Source organism: Arvicola amphibius, chromosome 8 (genome assembly GCF_903992535.2).
Source record: "Arvicola amphibius chromosome 8, mArvAmp1.2, whole genome shotgun sequence".
Taxonomy (NCBI): domain Eukaryota; kingdom Metazoa; phylum Chordata; class Mammalia; order Rodentia; family Cricetidae; genus Arvicola; species Arvicola amphibius.
Genome location: NC_052054.1, coordinates 71,009,068 through 71,026,302, shown reverse-complemented (window position 1 = coordinate 71,026,302; position 17,235 = coordinate 71,009,068). Strand labels below are relative to the sequence as shown.

The 17,235-nt window shown below is 44.5% G+C and overlaps 1 protein-coding gene across 1 annotated transcript in view; it reads left to right on the top strand.

Moving 5' to 3' along the window:
- The window catches only part of Arhgap35 (Rho GTPase activating protein 35), a 112,314-nt gene that overhangs the window by 82,613 nt on the left and 12,466 nt on the right, over positions 1–17,235 (top strand). Inside the window, exon 4 of the mRNA XM_038338960.1 lies at positions 16,159–16,236. Coding sequence (XP_038194888.1) covers positions 16,159–16,236 — 78 coding nt within the window. The remainder of the gene's footprint in view (positions 1–16,158; positions 16,237–17,235) is intronic.

The window sequence follows — 17,235 nt, the reverse complement described above, 5'->3', positions numbered from 1 at the left end:
GTAGTTCAGCTGAATGTCTTTGTAATGTGTTTAGGCTAACTGTCTTTGTATTGTTTTCCTGGGGTTCTCAGGGCTATATAGACTCTTCCTTGGAGTCTAAGGAAGGCCATACCGCCAGGATGCTGGAGCTAAAGGTCTATTAAAGATTTCCTTGGGGAAACCTGGCAGTCATGGTGCATACCTTTAATCCCAGCACTCGGGAACTAGGCGCAGGCGGATCTCTGTGAGTTCGAAGCCAGCCTGTCTACAGAGCGAGTTCCAGGATAGGCTCCAAAGCAACACAAAGAAACCCTGTCTTAAAAAAAAAAAGTTTCTTTGGGCAAATTAATTTTTTTTTCTCTCTTCAGTAAGAAGACGGGTTTTGAAAAGTTTTGGTTAGGGATGGGGCTATGTGGGAGAAGTTGCTGGCCTGCTTCATTTCATCTAGGAAATGACTCCACCACTGTCAACTTAGTCCATCCTGCTGTGTCTTCCTATTTAAGGCATCCTGAATCTGGTCTCCAGCTTTAGTCTCACTCTGTTCTTAACTTAGCATAGCTTCTTACTGAGTGGTCTTATCTTTCCAGCTCCCACTTGCTGCAGCGTCTTTCTAAAGTCTGTGGCGCCTATATCAACTTCCCCTGTCAATGTTCTCCATCATCCTGGACAAAAACTGAGTATGTTATCTTGATGTTTTCTTCATTCACCCCAAACTTCAGGTCACGATCAGAACTGCTGCCATTCCTCAAAAGTCTTACCTGGAATCCCTCTCTTGCCTGTCCTCCAAGCCAGAGTCCCTACTGAACCATCTATTATGCCCTCTACCTTTCTCTACAAACACCATGAACGAGACCCTTATTGTTTGTCTCCTCAATAGACTCTAAGTTTCTTAAGAGACTGGGTTTTTATTGTTTCCTTCAAGCCCAGTATACAAGACTCTGTAAATAATTATGAATGACTGACTGAGTAGTGTAGAACATTCGAAAGGCCCCATCTCTTAAGAGCTACATTTAGCTGTAGAAATGTGGAATATGTACATAGAAAAAGAAAAGGGGAGAGATACATTTAATACTAAGATCCTAAGCAAGGTCCTAAGGTTTCAGTATCTGAGTGGGAACAAGTGCCCTATGTCTTTGGTGTTGGGGGTAAGGGAAGATTGCAAGTAGGGAGGGAACATGCATGATACTTCTAACTGCCAAACAGCGGAATGGAAAACGTGGTATCCTCTAGGTGGGAGCTAACAACAGAAATTCAAGACATCTGCTCCAGTCTGGAAAAAGAAAACAACAAAATACTGTGTGAGGGATTGTTATTCATAATAGCCTGAGTGGTAAACACCCAACTAGCAAGCCCATGCCTGATAACAAAATACAATAGCATCCATCTGTACACTAGCCTGTCACTTGGCCATAGCTGGAATGGAATATCTAAAATCATTGAACAGTGTGGTCTGTGAAATAGACAAGTTAAAAAAATCAGGATGTATGTTCCTGTTTACATAAAATGTCCAAAATGGCAAACCTCTCTGTTCAGAAAGTTGTGTAGCAGCTACATGGAGGCAGGAATTTGAAGTGTCTGCTCATGGGGACAATTTTTTATTGGCTAATAAAAGGGTTGTAAAGTTAATGGCTGATTTTTCTGGATATGCTGTGGGTGGAGAAAGCTGTTGTGCTATATATTTTGAATATATTATTGGTTGATTGTAACAGTAAATGGAAGATAAATAGATATTTTCCTCTAGGATTGATCATTTTTTCACTTGAGTCTACAGTTGCTTGTTTTGATTTGACACAAATCCTTAGAGAAGAGGGCTGTTCAGTGTTGTTCGTGTCTTGGAGCACTGAAACTGGGGAGGAAGATGGTGTTGGTCTGTGTTTTTTCTTTGCTTGTGATCAATACTTTCAAGAAACAGCTTAAGGGAGAAAGATTACGGCAAATAAAGAAAACAAATTATGGGGCTGGAGAGATGGCTCAGCGGTTAAGAGCACTGCCTGCTCTTCCAAAGGTCCTGAGTTCTATTAGGTTTCCTGATCATACAGGATGAGTTCACAGGCACTGACCTCTGATTGGCTGGGGTTGGTCAGCACTTTCACCTTTCTTTATCCTCAGCATTTTGTTGTTTTGTCCCATACAAGTTTTTTTTCCATTTCTGAATGTTAAAAGGTATGCTGCTGTAGGTCTATCTTTGAGTTTGCTTAAACATTTGCTAGGTTGAGTCCCCAGTGTAGTAAAGAGCAAGGGGCAGATTCTCAGACCCCTGCCACCTTTCATTTGGAAGACTGATCACATGTGTTTACCTTAGTGTTTTTGGTTAGGTGTTTTGGATGAGCTTCTGGATATCTGAACCTGCAAGTCACCATGGAGATGTCATGCCCAAACACACTGACAAAATGTTTACATCTTTCTGCTAATAAAAACAAGGGATGTCTCCACCTGCTAGGGCCACTGCCTTATATTAGTTACTTTTTTCTCATTGATGCGACAGAAGCAGTTTTAGGAGGGAGAGGATTATTGTGGCTCACATTTTAAAGACATGGTGAGAAGTGTAACTTGATTGGTTATATTATGTCCAGTGCTGACACCCAGTTTGCCTTTTACATTTCCCCTTGGGATAGTGCCATCCACATCCATAGTGGATCTTCTCAACCTACATTAAGCCTGTCTGGAAACATCTTCACAGACATGCCCAGAGGCCTGTCTCCTAAGTGATAGTAAATCCAGTCAAGCTGGCAATGAAGGTGAACCTTTATACTATCTGGCTAAAGTGTTTGTGGAATACCCACCATGTGGTTCAGCGTAGACAAAGATCCTTGCCTTCAAAGGTAAAGAGCATAGTGTTGTAAAGAGATCAATGAAACCCCCAGAGGGAGGGGTCGGGGTTACTAAGCCTATGAATTGTAGAAGGGAGGCTTAATGGAGTTACAGTCAACCTGCTGTGGGCCCATGTTACCAAAACCAACCTCTAGTAGTGCTGGGTGCCATTCCCTGCACCTGCATCCATTCTAAGGCATAGTCAGTGACCAATTATACTGACAACAAACATGGATAGTGCAGACCAGAAGCTGTTTGAGCAGAGTTCCAGGTTCACCCTTGGCTTCCCACGTCTCACCTCCATGTTACAGAATGAAAACGAGTATCTGTACAGACTTTCATCTGGCAGTGTTGGAATCTGAAGATGGCTTTAGTTTATCTCCCCTCAGTAGCACACTCCTATTTCACATGATCTTGGGAAATAGATGTCCAGCATTACGGAGCATTTGAGAGTGTGATACACAGTTCAGAAGAGACCAACCCCATTTTTCCTGGAACTAGTCTCCAAAAATTTCCACCAAGCTATGAAATGGAAAATAGCTGCTAAGAATTTAGACATGCAAATATTTTCAGCTCTATAACAGAGCAAACTACAGTGTCACCCTGATGGGGGACAGCAGGACAAAAGGCCAACTCTTGCCTGAACTGACTCCTCCCAGCTGTTAGTGAACTCCCAGATTGCCCAATCCAGTTAAGAAATGCACTTTATTTGGACCTAGCACACAGCACAGCACCTTTGGTGAACAAGGTGCCAGTGCAGCATCTACGGGCAACGTCGTCATAGTGGCTCTGAGTAAGTTCCTCCATTTCTCTGGTTCCCATTTCCTTTACTATTGCACGAGACGAAAATAGCACCTATGGACATTCAAGGGGCAGCACACGCCAAGTGCTGATTTGGAGTTCACCTGACAGGCTCTGGGTTTCCTGATTCTCATTCTGTCTTCCTCACATCCCTGAGAGCTATCACCTCTACTGCCCTGGTGGGAAAACCAGATCCAGGAAGAGGAAAACCAGACTTGGAACTCAAACCCAGAGGCATTGTCCTCCTAACCTTCCATAATTTGGTTTATCAGAGGCCAGAGAAGACATATTAGGTAGAGCCCTGGAGCCTTACAGGAAAGTAGAATCGGGCCAGGTAGGACTGGACTCTGTTCCCAGCACCCAACTCCTCTGTCCTTGAAGGCCTGCCTCCTACAAGTGTCCAGTACCACTTCCAGCTCTTTGACAGCATAATGTCACCCACTACACACTTGCAGTTCTGACCCTACCTCCCAAAGTTAGCAGGAAATTTCCAGAGCATTTAGAAGTACCAGGCACCTGTCCCATCACCCTGCCCAGCCTCTCAGTATTTCTACATCCAATATCTTGGAGGTGGGCTTCTTCCAACCCCTGAGGAGAACCCACAAGGAAACCAGAGGCCATGACCTGAAGCTAAAAATGCACTGGGAGGAGCCCAGTCCTCATCAACATAGTTTTTTTCCTTGTAGATCTTTTTCCACAGATTGGCTTCACTATACATGAGCTAATCTCCCATGAGCTGGACAGTGTCAGTTTCAAAGCTGCACTAATCCCTTTTTACCATAGAAAACAAAAATTAGAGTCCTTTGGGCAATAGCTGCCCACAGCATCGTTACAAATCTTCCTTCTGTGCTTTGAGCTAATGGGACTGTGATTTACAGTCTTGGGCTAGACAGAGCTCTATCTAACCCAGGAAGCCTCTACACTGGGTGCAACATATTTGCTTGGGAGACCCTCAAGATAAGTTGCTTATCAGGTCTTTGCTCTGGAGCTGCTTCTCATGGGGCTCTTTGCCTTAGAGATGCCTCCAAATGCACTATGTTCTATAGTAGGTGAGTACACCAACAGGCCTACTGCAGGTGATCACCTCTGTTGTGCCCTTTTCATTGCTAATAAGATGCTAGAATATAAGGTGTGTAGTTTCATGCGCTGTAGTTGGAGGGGTCTGTGTGAGTTAATACCACTACTTCTTGTTCTAGGTTGCTTTTTTTTTTTTTTTTTTTTTTTGCCTTTGCATACCTGTTCCTCATCACCTTCCTGTTTCTCTGTTTCCTTGTAAGTGAAGCAAACACAAGTCAACTTGCATTCCAAAAATTCTTCACTGCCACACATCCAGGCGGTTAGCTCACCATCTCTTGCATGTTCCAGATAAGTGAAATTCACTTAGCTTGTGATTCTGCCTTCTAAAGGATTTCCTCAGGACCCAGTGCCCTTCATGATCAGAACAGCGTGCCCTGGCATACTGCCCAGAGAGCAGAGAACCCAGCAGCCAAAGAGAAGTCGAGTGTGTCTCACCAAGTAACCCTGCCTTCCATCCAAGACAGAAATAGTCTGGGTGTCAGCCCAAGTCCCTAACATAGTTCCAACAGGCCCACTCTGCCTGGCTGACTTGACTGTCCTGGCCCTCTATGTATTGGGGAAGATCAGAAAGACAGGCTACTCTGCCCTGAGTGAACAGATCTTGTTCCATACAAGACAATCAGGGTCATGGGGACAGCAGGCTATCCTGTGTGAGTGTCCCTTCATAGACCTGGCCTACTGTCTCATCTAGCTGGGACCTGGAGGACTCCTTTGGCTTTGGCTCTTGACCTGTATCTGTCTGTCCCTTTCTCTCGTCCCTCCATCTTACTTTGGTGGAGTGTCGCACCCCCAACTCCCACTTGAACTTTCTAGAAACTAAAGGTTTGTTGTCCTGATAGTCTTGATGATGGCAGTGTGAGGGTGCTGGCAGGTGCTGCCACCCTACAATATTCCATTCCTAGATCCTGAGTGCACCATTCTTCCAAGCAGGGCACAATGCTCGTGTTCTATAGACAACCTAGGCACAATAGCCCCAGCACAGAGATCTTTTTAGTTTCTCACTTTTCAGATACTTCAGATACAGACCTGAGGTGAGACTGTAGGTAGTTGGGAGGCCAGGTCACTCACCATTACTGACTAAGCCAAGAAGCCTCATCTGCAGCAGGCCCTATTTCTCCCGTTAAGGCCAGTAAAAATGCTTAAGACCCACATAGGGAAGACTGAGTGGATCAAAGGGGCCAAGAGGCCAAAAACCTAGGTAAACTCTCAGAAGTACCACCTGTTATACGACATCCCAGATACAAACAAGCCATGGCCCTGTGCTGAATAAGTAAAGAAAAAAACAGGATGAAGAGCAGAAAATGGCAGCTGTAATGAACTAATGAAGACCTTAGATTTAGGGAGGCAGTAAGGCTTTAGGGAAAGGTGGAGGCTGCACGTACATACAAGAGAGATGGTGACTAATGCCACTGCTGCCCACTATCTCCCCTCTCCCCCTGTTGCCTCAGAAATTCTGCACGTCAACCCCTCTCTCCTCTCACAGCCACTGAACCTTTTCTAGGTGCTAGAGCATGCTGAACACAGCCATCGGAAAGCACTGGTGGCTTTTGTGGACTGTGGGGACCCAGGGCCCATCACTTTCAGATAACCAGTATACAACAACTTGTAGACATTGCTTGGTGCTGTGTGACCTGGGCTGTCCACTTCTCTCCTGTGCTCGTTTTCTTGCTCTGGGACTCTGGACACTTGTAAGGGTCTGTGCGGAGGATATAGGAAGTGTTGGCTCTTGTTTGACCCCAGGGTTGATAAGTGCTGCACCTTGGAGGTGATGTTATAGCAAAGAACTTTTTTTTTTTTTAACATCTAGCCACAAAGAGTTCACTGAAGTGTCTGCAGGAGCATAGAAAGGCCGTGAACATTGGAGTAAAGTCTGGTGACAGCATCCCTCCTCCAGCCACTTATAGACAAGGGTTTTTGTTTGTTGGTTGGCTGGTTTTGTTTTGTTTTGTTTTGGATGATTTTTGTTTGGTTAGTTGGTTTTGTTTTTGTTTGTTTGTTGATCGCAGGGCCTGGGACCTGCTTTTGTCCCAGAGGCTTCTGATTATGAAAAGCACTCCTTAGAGACCAGGACTGTGATTGGTGAATTTTGATTCCTTTCATGGGCCACTATGTATAAAGAAACCCTATCCTCCTTGCTGCATTGGAGAAGTGTGCCTGTGACCTCAAGGTACTTTTTCACCTAGCTGCTCTGGAGAGTTTGGCATCCTGTGTAGAGGCAATGACAGTGATGTAGTGACTCACTCCAGCCAGGCTCTAGGAAACTGTGGCTTTGATGGCTCTTTGTTCAGCCATTAGGTCCCGTGGAGTAGAGCACTAGCTCCATTCGTGATCACACTGGCACCACCCCTGTACCTCTAGGCTCATGAGTATGCTGATTAGGAGTCACTTAGAGCAAGAGGACACCTCATATCCTTGACAGGAGGGCTCTCTGAACTGTCCTGGCTAGGAATTTTCATTCCTGCTCCTCAGAGAGAAAATGTGCTTGCCTCCTCTGTGGGTTATGCCCATCTTTCACACTGTATTCAGGGGAATACAGGGCTTGTGTTTCATTAAGAACCACATCCAAAATCCTTGCTTCACAGTTCATAACAAGCTCAACCAGATGCACCCAAACTTGGTAAGGACTGTGTGTCTTCTCCTCCATAATTCCTCTGCCCTTCCTCCTCAGCCCTGGGATTGATGGCATGCTGTGCAGAGGAACTGAGGCGATGGAAATGCATAATCACACTGCCTACAGTGCTTGGTATAGTGCCTGACCCATAGTGGGGCTTCACCTGAAAGTTGGATTATTATTGCCATTTTAACTGTGATTGTTATTGACATTTTGATAGCATTTCGGTATGCCTTTGATTTATATAATCTTAATATTCACACTTTTTTTCCCTCTTGAGAAAGGGTTTCACTATGTAGTCCAGGCTATCCTGGAGCTGACTCTAGACCAAACTGGCTGTGAACTCACAGAGATTCATCTGCCTCTGCCTCCAGAGTGCTGGGATTAAAGGCATGCACCACCATCACCCATCTAGGTACCAAGTGTTTCTAAGTGCTTTTTGCTGTTTCGAAATGCAGGCCATGCCTACAGGCAGATTCTGGGGCTTGGAGACTAGAGAGATGACTAGGTGATTTAGAGCGTTTGCTGCTTTGGCAGAAGACCTGGGTTCAGTTCCCAGCATTCAGATGATGTCTCAAAACCATCTGTAATATCAGTTCCAGGGATCTCACTCCATCTCCTGGACCAAGAGTGCTGCACATATACGGTACACAGATGTGTGCAGGCAAACACTCATACACATAAATAATTTTTAAATAATTTTAAAAAAGCATGGGCTACAAAGTCAGTCACACACAGTATGTAATCCTAGCACTTGGAAAGTAGTGGCAGGGGGATCAGGAGTTCAAGATCAGCCAAACAATTCAAAGAGTACATAATAGCATACAGTATCAAGATTCTCTGTCTATTTTCCATCTTTGTGCAGCTTTGTTTTAACCTCTATTTCTTTTATTTTTACTTTTACTTTTTGAGACAGGTTCTCTGTATATCTTTATCCTGGAATAACTCTGTAGGCCAGGCTGTCCTTGAACTCAGAGATCCTCCTGTCTCTGCCTCCCAGGCATTGGGATTAAAGGTGTATGCTACCACACCTTCAAGTCAACGGAGGTCAATCTACCTCTACCTTCCAAGTATTGGGATTAAAGGAGTGTACTACCACACACAAATACTCTTTCTTTTTTACTTTTAAGAACTTTAACCTTTAGCCTGCATATATTTTTAACTCACTGTAAACCATTAGCGGTTTTCTTTGTCTTTGAATCTCTCTTTACTGTATATCTCTCTTTTTCTGACCACACGAGTCTTTAATTTACCACGTAATATCAGTAGGACTAAAGCTGTGGCTTTGGCAGCTGGATACAGCCCATTTCTTAGCTTTCTGCAATTCCAGTCTCATGGAGGGGGTACCGGCTGTAGCCGTGTTTATTGCCACAACTCTAGTGTTTCAAGGTCCTTGCTAGCAAGCAACCTGCAACAGTGTTAAACAACACTCAAAAGCTCCATAGTCAGGACCACCTGCTTGAAAGAGTCAGAGTTTGCCCTGGCAGGACGGCCCAGAAAGCCAGCATTTTAAAACAGCGCAGTTTTTTTGTTTTGTTTTTTTGTTTTTGTTTTTGTTTTTGCTACGGCTGAAAACCGAAAAGCACACGTTCAGCTTTTCATCAACACCGTTTAAGTGTTTTGTGGCAGGACCTCTTAAAAGAGCTGCAGGGTTTTGCAGCTAAAGCTGAGTCAGGAAGCCTCTCTTAGATGAGAGCACTTGCTTGCCTCTAGCTACCAAGAAAACATTGCTTTACTCTAGTCTTTCCCAAGCTTTCTCAACCTTTCTGTGGATTCAGTTATCCACGTGGGCGCCATGCCCTTGCACACCTGCCAGTGCTACATACATTAGGATAATAGCCATTCCAAACACCAAGTGACAGCGAAGATGTCACTAAACACAAACCACTCTACTGAGATAGAGCCTGTACCTTCAGTGCCCAAAGAAGGGAATACAACACTTTTGCTCTTGGTTTTGACCCAACCCTCACCACCCCATACACTATTTGGTGAGGTGATAACAGTGCACAGCAGATCCTCTACAGGAGTTACAACTGTAGCAGACTGTGAGCATGTATCCCAAAGGAAGAGCTGCTCTGCCCCCAGAGAGCCAATCCTCAGGAAAGTCCACTGTTGCTTGCTGTCCATCCTGTCCAAGTAGAGTGTTTTAAAATATGCTAACAGCATCAGTTACTTTTTTAAAAAAAGCTAAAGTGCTGTTTTTTAGATACTATATATATATATATATATATATATATATATATCCAAATATAGAAAGTAAAATCATAAGCAACTCCAGGTTTGTCTTGGAAGAAGTATTGATTCACTGTTAAAAAGGAAATCCAAAGAACTGAGTGGTAGGTTGTGCAGGAACAGTGGTGTAGCCTTACTTAAAGACCTTCCTTATAGAGGGACTTCTGGCCAAAAGTGCTGCCAGTGGTGGAAAGAAAGCTCATTTGGATATTAAAATTTTACCCAGAAAGCTGGGCGTGGTGGTATATGCCTTCTTTAATCCCTACACTCTGGAGTCAGAGGCAGTTGGATCTCTGTGAGTTCCATGCTAGCCAAGGCTATGTAGAAAACCCCTGTGTTGGGGTGAGAGGGGAGTTAGGCCAAGACCCAATTTTCCTCAGGTTTTAGGCTCCTGTATGACAACATGCCGCTGGCCTCTCTCAGGAACTAGATAGTTGAAGAGTGAAAAGGGGCCATTCATAGCCAAACTAGTTTGGAACAAGCCTAAAACCTCTGTTAAGTAACTTGCCTGTCATGTGCATGCTTAGTAAGCTAATGGTGTCACACTTGGTCATAGCCAAAAGGACAAAAAGCAATAGTAATTTCTTACTGAAAGAAGGAATAGATCTTGCTTTTCTCTGTTTTGTAGTCTGGACAGTAGTCAAGACAGGCTCCCACTATGTAGATCAGGCTGGCCTCAAACTCGTGGAGATATGTCTGTCTCTGGAGTGCTGAGTTGAAAGGTGCATGCCACCACACCTGGCTTGGGTGTGTGGGTGTGTGTGTGCCGACCATGGTTAAATACAGTGGTGAGATTGCTTAAGTGATGATTAAGAATATGTGCTGCTTTTCCAGAGGCTGGGTTTCCAGCACTCAAATTGGATGGCTCAGAACTATTCATAACTCCAGCTTCAGGGGACCCAACACCTGGCCTTGGGTCCTTGGGTCACCTACATTCTTATGCACACACATACACAATTTAAAGTTATGTATTTTTTTATTTTAATTTTTTAAAAAGCAGCCACAGCATTTCCTGAACAAGCTTTATTCCTAAAGCATCTTTTTGTTTTGCCTGTATTGATTGCCTTTTGGTTTCATTGATACTCGTGGAATTTAGGTAGTGGCCACCTTCTAGAGCCATATTTAGGAATGTGGTTTTCCCCTGAAAAGCAAACCCAGGGCATTGGAGTCTGTCTGTTCTATACAAGCCCCCTCTCCTGCTCTTGATGCTGGCTACATTTCAAAAACTGGAGAGCCAGAGTATATTAAAATACCCAACTGAAATGGTAGAGTACAACAGGGTTAATGAAGATCATGTCTGTAGAAGCTTTCCACCTTGTATATGCTACTTCATCTGTTAACCTCAGTGTTCCCGTCTGGTAGGACTGGTGGCAACCTGCCTTAAGGAGTTATTGTGAGAACTGTACAGATGCATAGCCAGCACTGAGCACCCAGGCCTCATTCTGCGTGAGCACTTAGCACATGGTTCATTATTGTGATTATTGTTGGGTACCACCTCCCTGGGCCAGATACTAATCTTAAACAGCATCCCAGTGAGATGCTTATCCACTAGGGAGGGAAATAAAAAATTCTGGGCCATTTAAATGACATCCATGGCTATTAATAGTTACTTTATGTATTGAGAGAATATTTGCCATCCTGTATTTTCCATTCTTAGTCATATCTCTGCTCTCTAGAGCCATTGGAACATGACTGTTGTATATGGCAGTTGTTCAGATACTTGAAAATAGTGACGTTGGCCACTCTGTTATTTCGTGTATGTACACGAATGCACAACTTACTCGGCAGAAGCCATAGGTTTAACACATTAGGTGTCTTTCTCACTTAGTTTTTATTTTTTTTTTTATTTATTTATTTATTTATTTATTTTGGTTTTTCGAGACAGGGTTTCCCTGTAGTTTCTAGAGCCTGTCCTGGAACTAGCTCTTGTAGACCAGGCTGGCCTCGAACTCAGAGATCCTCCTGCCTCTGCCTCCCGAGTGCTGGGATTAAAGGCGTGTGCCACCGCCGCCCGGTTTAGCTTTTATTTTTTGAGATTAGGTCTCACTGAGTCTGGAACTTGCTGTTTTAGCTAGGTTTGCTATATATCCAGCCCCCAGGATCCACCTCTCTTCAGCCCCCAGAGAAAATGCTTGAAACCAATAGAGATATTTAAAAGAGGGAAGGCTGCTGGGTGAGATGGGCTATAATATAGAAGGGTTCTTTGGAGACTTATGATAGGCAGGGTGCTTCAGTCTCCATTTCTCTGATTGATACAGTGCATACCAGCCACTACTAGTAAGAATTCTGCTGACAGGTGTGAGCCACTCTAGAATTTTGTTTGTGTTTGTGATGATCCTGGCATTCCCCGCTGGATTCTGGTATGTATGCCTGGGACTCTGCTCAGTCCTCTCTGTTCTCTTTGTGGTCTCAGGTCCTTGTCAAGTGGCCCTACTCTGTACAGCATCTGGGTCTCCCCATTTGCCAGCCCACTGGTCACTTTTAGCCATCATGATAGGCACAGTCAGCTTTCAGTGCTGTTTGTTTTTAATTGATTCTAAGTGGTAGTTGTAATAAATTATGCTCACTAGGCTAATGATACCTTTCCTAAATTATGCCGTGGCATTGGGTACAACAGCAGCAGGATTGCTATTTTAAAATGAGGTTTGGTAAAACAAACAGGCAGGCCGCTTACAGGAAATGCTGAGCTGATGATTAATTGATGTTCTGGAGCTAGCTTCTTATTCTCAGATGTGCCGCCCCTGTGATGATCCTGCAGTGAAGCTGCAGCCCACACCCTGGTTCCTTTCTAGAGAGCCAACGTGTGCTTTCTTTTCTGCCCTCTTGTACAGAGGATGGGGATGCCTGACGCAGTGGAGGCTGCAGGCTCCTATACAGTGCCAAAAGTGCCTTCCATCCTGGGACATATGACTCCATCGTGTCGCCATGTTAAGAGGGCTAATATTTAGGGTCAAGAAAGAGAGTTTAGAAAATTATTTCAGACTAGTTCATGAAAACTGGACACTGCTGGCACATACCTGGGGCTTGTCAATGTTATCCAGTTCCATCTATACACTTGGGATGTGTCATCTAAGATGTGAGATGGGTAGAAAGTTAAGTGTGTCTAAGGACATCTTTAAGTCATTGACAGACGGAGTCTGGAGAGATGGCTCAGTGGTTAAGAGCATTGCCTGCTCTTCCAAAGGTCCTGAGTTCAATTCCCAGCAACCACATGGTGGCTCAAAAAACCATCTGTAATGAGGTCTGGTGCCCTCTTCAGGCATGCAGACATACACACAGACAGAATATTGTATACTAAAAATAAATATTTTTAAAAAAAGTCATTGAAGAACGAATGGCATGTTTTTATAATCCCTGTAAGGTGGAGGCAAAAAAATAACCATGAGCTCAAGGCCAGCTTGGGCCACTTAGTGAGACATCATCATTGTTGGCAGCAGCAGCATTAACATTGTTTTTGGAAAAAGCTGTAGCTCAGTTGGTAGGGATTTTGTCAAGCATGTATAAGACCTGTGGTGACACAACAAGTTTGATTGTCAGTACTCACACCATGTGGCTCCACAACTTCAGAGAACCTGATGTCTCTGACCTCCAAGGACACCTGCATTCACATGCACATACCCATACACAAGAATACAAGTTTTTGTTTGTTTAGTTTTTTTGTTTGTGTTGATAGTGGTAGTGGTTTTTCAAGACAGCATTTCTCTGTGCAGCCTTGGCTGTCCTGAAACTCACTCTATAGACCCAGCTGAGATCCGCCGGCCTTAGCCTCCCAAGTGCTAGGATTAAAAGTATGCGCCACCATGCCCATCTCAATGTTGTTTTTGATTCCTGTCTTAATTTAAAAAAGTTTTTCACACCATGTAGAGTCTTTGATGGTCCCGCAAATGGTGGAGGAGCCTTTCTTTAAATTCCTTACATCAGGAACCAAATAGGTGGCCCCAACCTTGGCTGTGAACTACAACAGCGTATCTACAAAAGAAAAGGTGATGGCGTTCGCATCATAAATCTGAAGAGGACCTGAGAGAAGCTCTGATGTCAGCATCATCTCCAAGAACGCTGGCCACTCCAAGTCCTTGGTTTACCAGATCTAAGCAGCCTTCAGGAACTTCAGGAAGTCATGACTTCTGCTGGTGACAGATCCCAGGGCTGACTGCCCCCCCCCTCACTGAGGCATCTTACATCAATCTGCTTACCATCACTGTGTGACTCAGATTCTCCTGCTGTGTGGACATTGCTATCCCATGCAACAAGAGAGCTCACTCAGTGGGTCTGATGTGGTGGTTGATGGACCCAGAAGTTCTGCACATGCATGACACTATCTCCCATGAGTACCATGGGAGATTATGCCTGATCTCTATCTCTGCAGGGATGCTGAAGAAGTCGAGAAGGAAGAACAAGCAGAGCTGAGAAAAGCTATGACCAAGGGAAGGATGTCTGGGTGAATGAACCACACCAGCTCTTCAGCTCGCATACTGATCTGATGCTGTACAGGTGCCTCTTGCCACTGAGGACTGATCTGGAACTCGCAATGTTCAGGCCACTAAATAAGTTACAACCACTTGAGCTGTTCTGCAGACAGAAAGGAAGATGGATGGGAAAAAAAATATTTTATTAAAAAAAAAGTAATAGAAAAGGGGGTAGGAAAAGGAACATTATTTAATACTCAAAGACCTCTCTCAAGTGCAAAATGAGAAGCACTGCAGAGGGAAATCCTAAGTGTGAAGAGTAAGAAATAAACCTAGGTGCCAGGCATTGGTGGTGCGCGCCTTTAATCCCAGCACTTAGGAGGCAGAAGCAGGCGGATCTCTGCGAGTTTGAAGCTAGACTGGTCTACAAGAGCTAGTTCCAGGACGTCTAGGACTGTTAACACAGAAAAACTTTATCTTGAAAATAAACAAAAAAGAGAAACAAGTCTAGGCTGTGGTGTTGTGGGGGTGCTTTGTGGTAGAATACTTGACCAGTGGCAGTTTCTCCCCACCACTGCATAAACACCGCTTAAGGCTTTCTACCAGTGAAGCTTGGGAGAACTAAACAAGGATGGAACTGTTTCTAGAGTCATTGTGTGTACTGGATCTTTAAGCTCATGGTGCACGACATTCTTGTTTTGTGCTTTTGTTTTTATGGTGCTGGGGATCAAACCAGAGCAGGTGCTCTACTATTGAGCTACACTACAACTCCTAAGAGCTATTTTTTAAATATATGAACACACTGAATTATATAGGAAAAGTTCTCAAGATGCTCTGTATGTGAAAGAAGGGACAGTGTTTGTTCATTTCTTTGGAGTCAAGAAAAGCTTATTGAGTGCACAGCAAGGCAGCAACTGAGGTGAGGCACACTGCGCCTTCCTTTCTGCTTTCTGTGCCTCTGGCACTGGGACAGAAGCCCACTCATAGAGGCAAGTGCTCTAGCACTGAACCACTTCTAGCCCTTTTTATTTGATTTGTTGGGTGTGGACTTAAGTGCTTTCTTCTTCCACCAAGTGGGTTTCAGAGATTAAACTCAGTCTGTCACCAGGTGGTGGTGATGGACGCCTTTAAATTTCATCACTTGGGATGGAGAGGGAGGAGGATCTCTAAGTTCGAGGACAGCCAGGACTACACAGAGAAACCCTGTCTCAGAGAAAGAAAAAACTTGAAACTGTCAACCTTGGCATTGCCTTTGCCTGCTGAGCTGTCTCACCAAGCCCCATTTTGGCTTTCTGAAACAGGGTCTCACTCTCATGCATGGAGACCTGGAATTCATTATGTATTCCTGACTGGCCTTAAACTTACTATGATCCTTCTACCTCTGTTTCTACCTTCTAGGAGCATAGATGTGTACTACCATGCCTTGCTTTTTTATCTTTATTTTTAACAGAAAAACACTCAGGGTGGAGAAACAGTTTAGCAGTTAAGAACATTGACTGCTCTTTCAAAGGACGTAAGTTCAGGCAGTTCACGACTACCTATAATTCCAGCTCTAGGGCATCCAGTGGCCTCTTCTGTATGCCATAGGTACTGCACTCATGTGACATGTACACATATACAAAACTAAGTTGTGTTTTGGGGGGGGGGGGTTTGTTTGTTTGTTTTTGGTTTTAGATAAAAGGAACTGGAGAGGTGACTCAGCACTTCAGAGCACTGACTGCTCTTCCAAAGGAGAACCTGGGTTCAGTATTCCAGCACTGTTTTTCTGGCCTTCATTGGCACCAGGCATATACCCAGGAAAAATTCTCATACATACAAGTTTTCTTTTTTAGTAAAATACTGTAAATGACTACATTAAAATGTGGGCAGTGTTGGTGAGGTGTTGTGATACACACTCAGAAAGCGAAGGCAGGTGGATCTCTGGAGTTTGAGGCTACCCTGGTCTGTATATCAGGTTCCAGCAAGTGCTAAGCCAAATGTAGAATCAAACACAGTTCTAGCACTTGGAAACTGGAAGCAAGAAGATGAAGAGTTCAAGGCCAGCCTGAACTACATGAGCCTTTACCTTTAAAGTAAAAGGAGGGTGGGACCCAGTACTATGGTATTTTAAGTGAAGCATCAGCAGGAAAGCACAGGTAGCTCTGTTTCTCTGTTGTAGTGGGAACCTTGTGACCTCCTCAGTCAGCCCCTGTCCTGCTCTCCAACTCTGGTTCATGGGACCTGCTTATTCTTTCTCCACAGGACTGAGCACTGAGGGCATCTACCGGGTCAGTGGGAACAAGTCAGAAATGGAAAGTCTGCAAAGACAGTTCGATCAAGGTGAGTCACAGCCTGGCTGTGCATTACTAGTCCAAAGCAGATGCCATGGCTTGATTGCCAACAGGGCCTGGGTACTCCTGGCTCAGACACAGAGGCCACATGTGCCTCCCTCCCCCTGCCATGGGGTACCAGGTCTGTCAGCATACTGTCCCTGCCAAGGCTTTCCCATTGCCATCCACAGCCACCATTAGAGGTTTCCCTGGCTCTGACTCACTTCTAGAAGGGCCTTGTCTCCCTGAGTTGGATCCAGGGATGGTAGCATTTGAATTAATGATCCAATATTTTTTGACAGACTAGAGATGTCTATATCAACCACATTTCTCCTCAAAATGGCCCTGTGGGGGAGAAAGTGAAGCAACATTTTAAGATAACTGAGGCACTGAGCTTAGAAATCTTAGTCACACCAGCTTTGGGTGTGACTAACCTGCTCCTAAGTTGGGTCAAGTGTGAGAGGCTTCCAGCTAGGGACTCAGCTCTTAATGGGAGAAGTGCCCATGCTGAATGCCAAGCCATGCTACTAGGCCAGCAGAACAGTGAATACCCTACTCTCAACTTTCAGCAGCCAGATAGGGAAAAGTGGAGGTTACAAGAGGGCCAGCTTCTGGAACAGCCAACTCACCTGTTGTCATGAGCCACTTGAAAATGATGCCTTATAATCATGTGCTACTATTTGAACATCAGGAGTATGTTCTTCATTGGACAAGTGTCACATAGTACACTTACAATAAGCCACATGGAATTTTCTTAGAGGACCTTTGCTGACCGACATGGTTTTGTGGTACATGGCTGTGCCTGTAAGAATCTGAACAGCTGGTAGTCCAGAAAGGGACACTTGCTGGCCATCTGTAACAAGTCCTACAGAGTCAAGCACACAGTGAGGCTAGAAGGAGAAGGAAAATGGGAAAATGCAAAGAGGGTTCAGTGGAGTCATGGGCTGGGAAGAACAAGGGGGATGGAAATGGGAAATTCTTCCTCCCTTCATCAGGATCTGAATGAGAC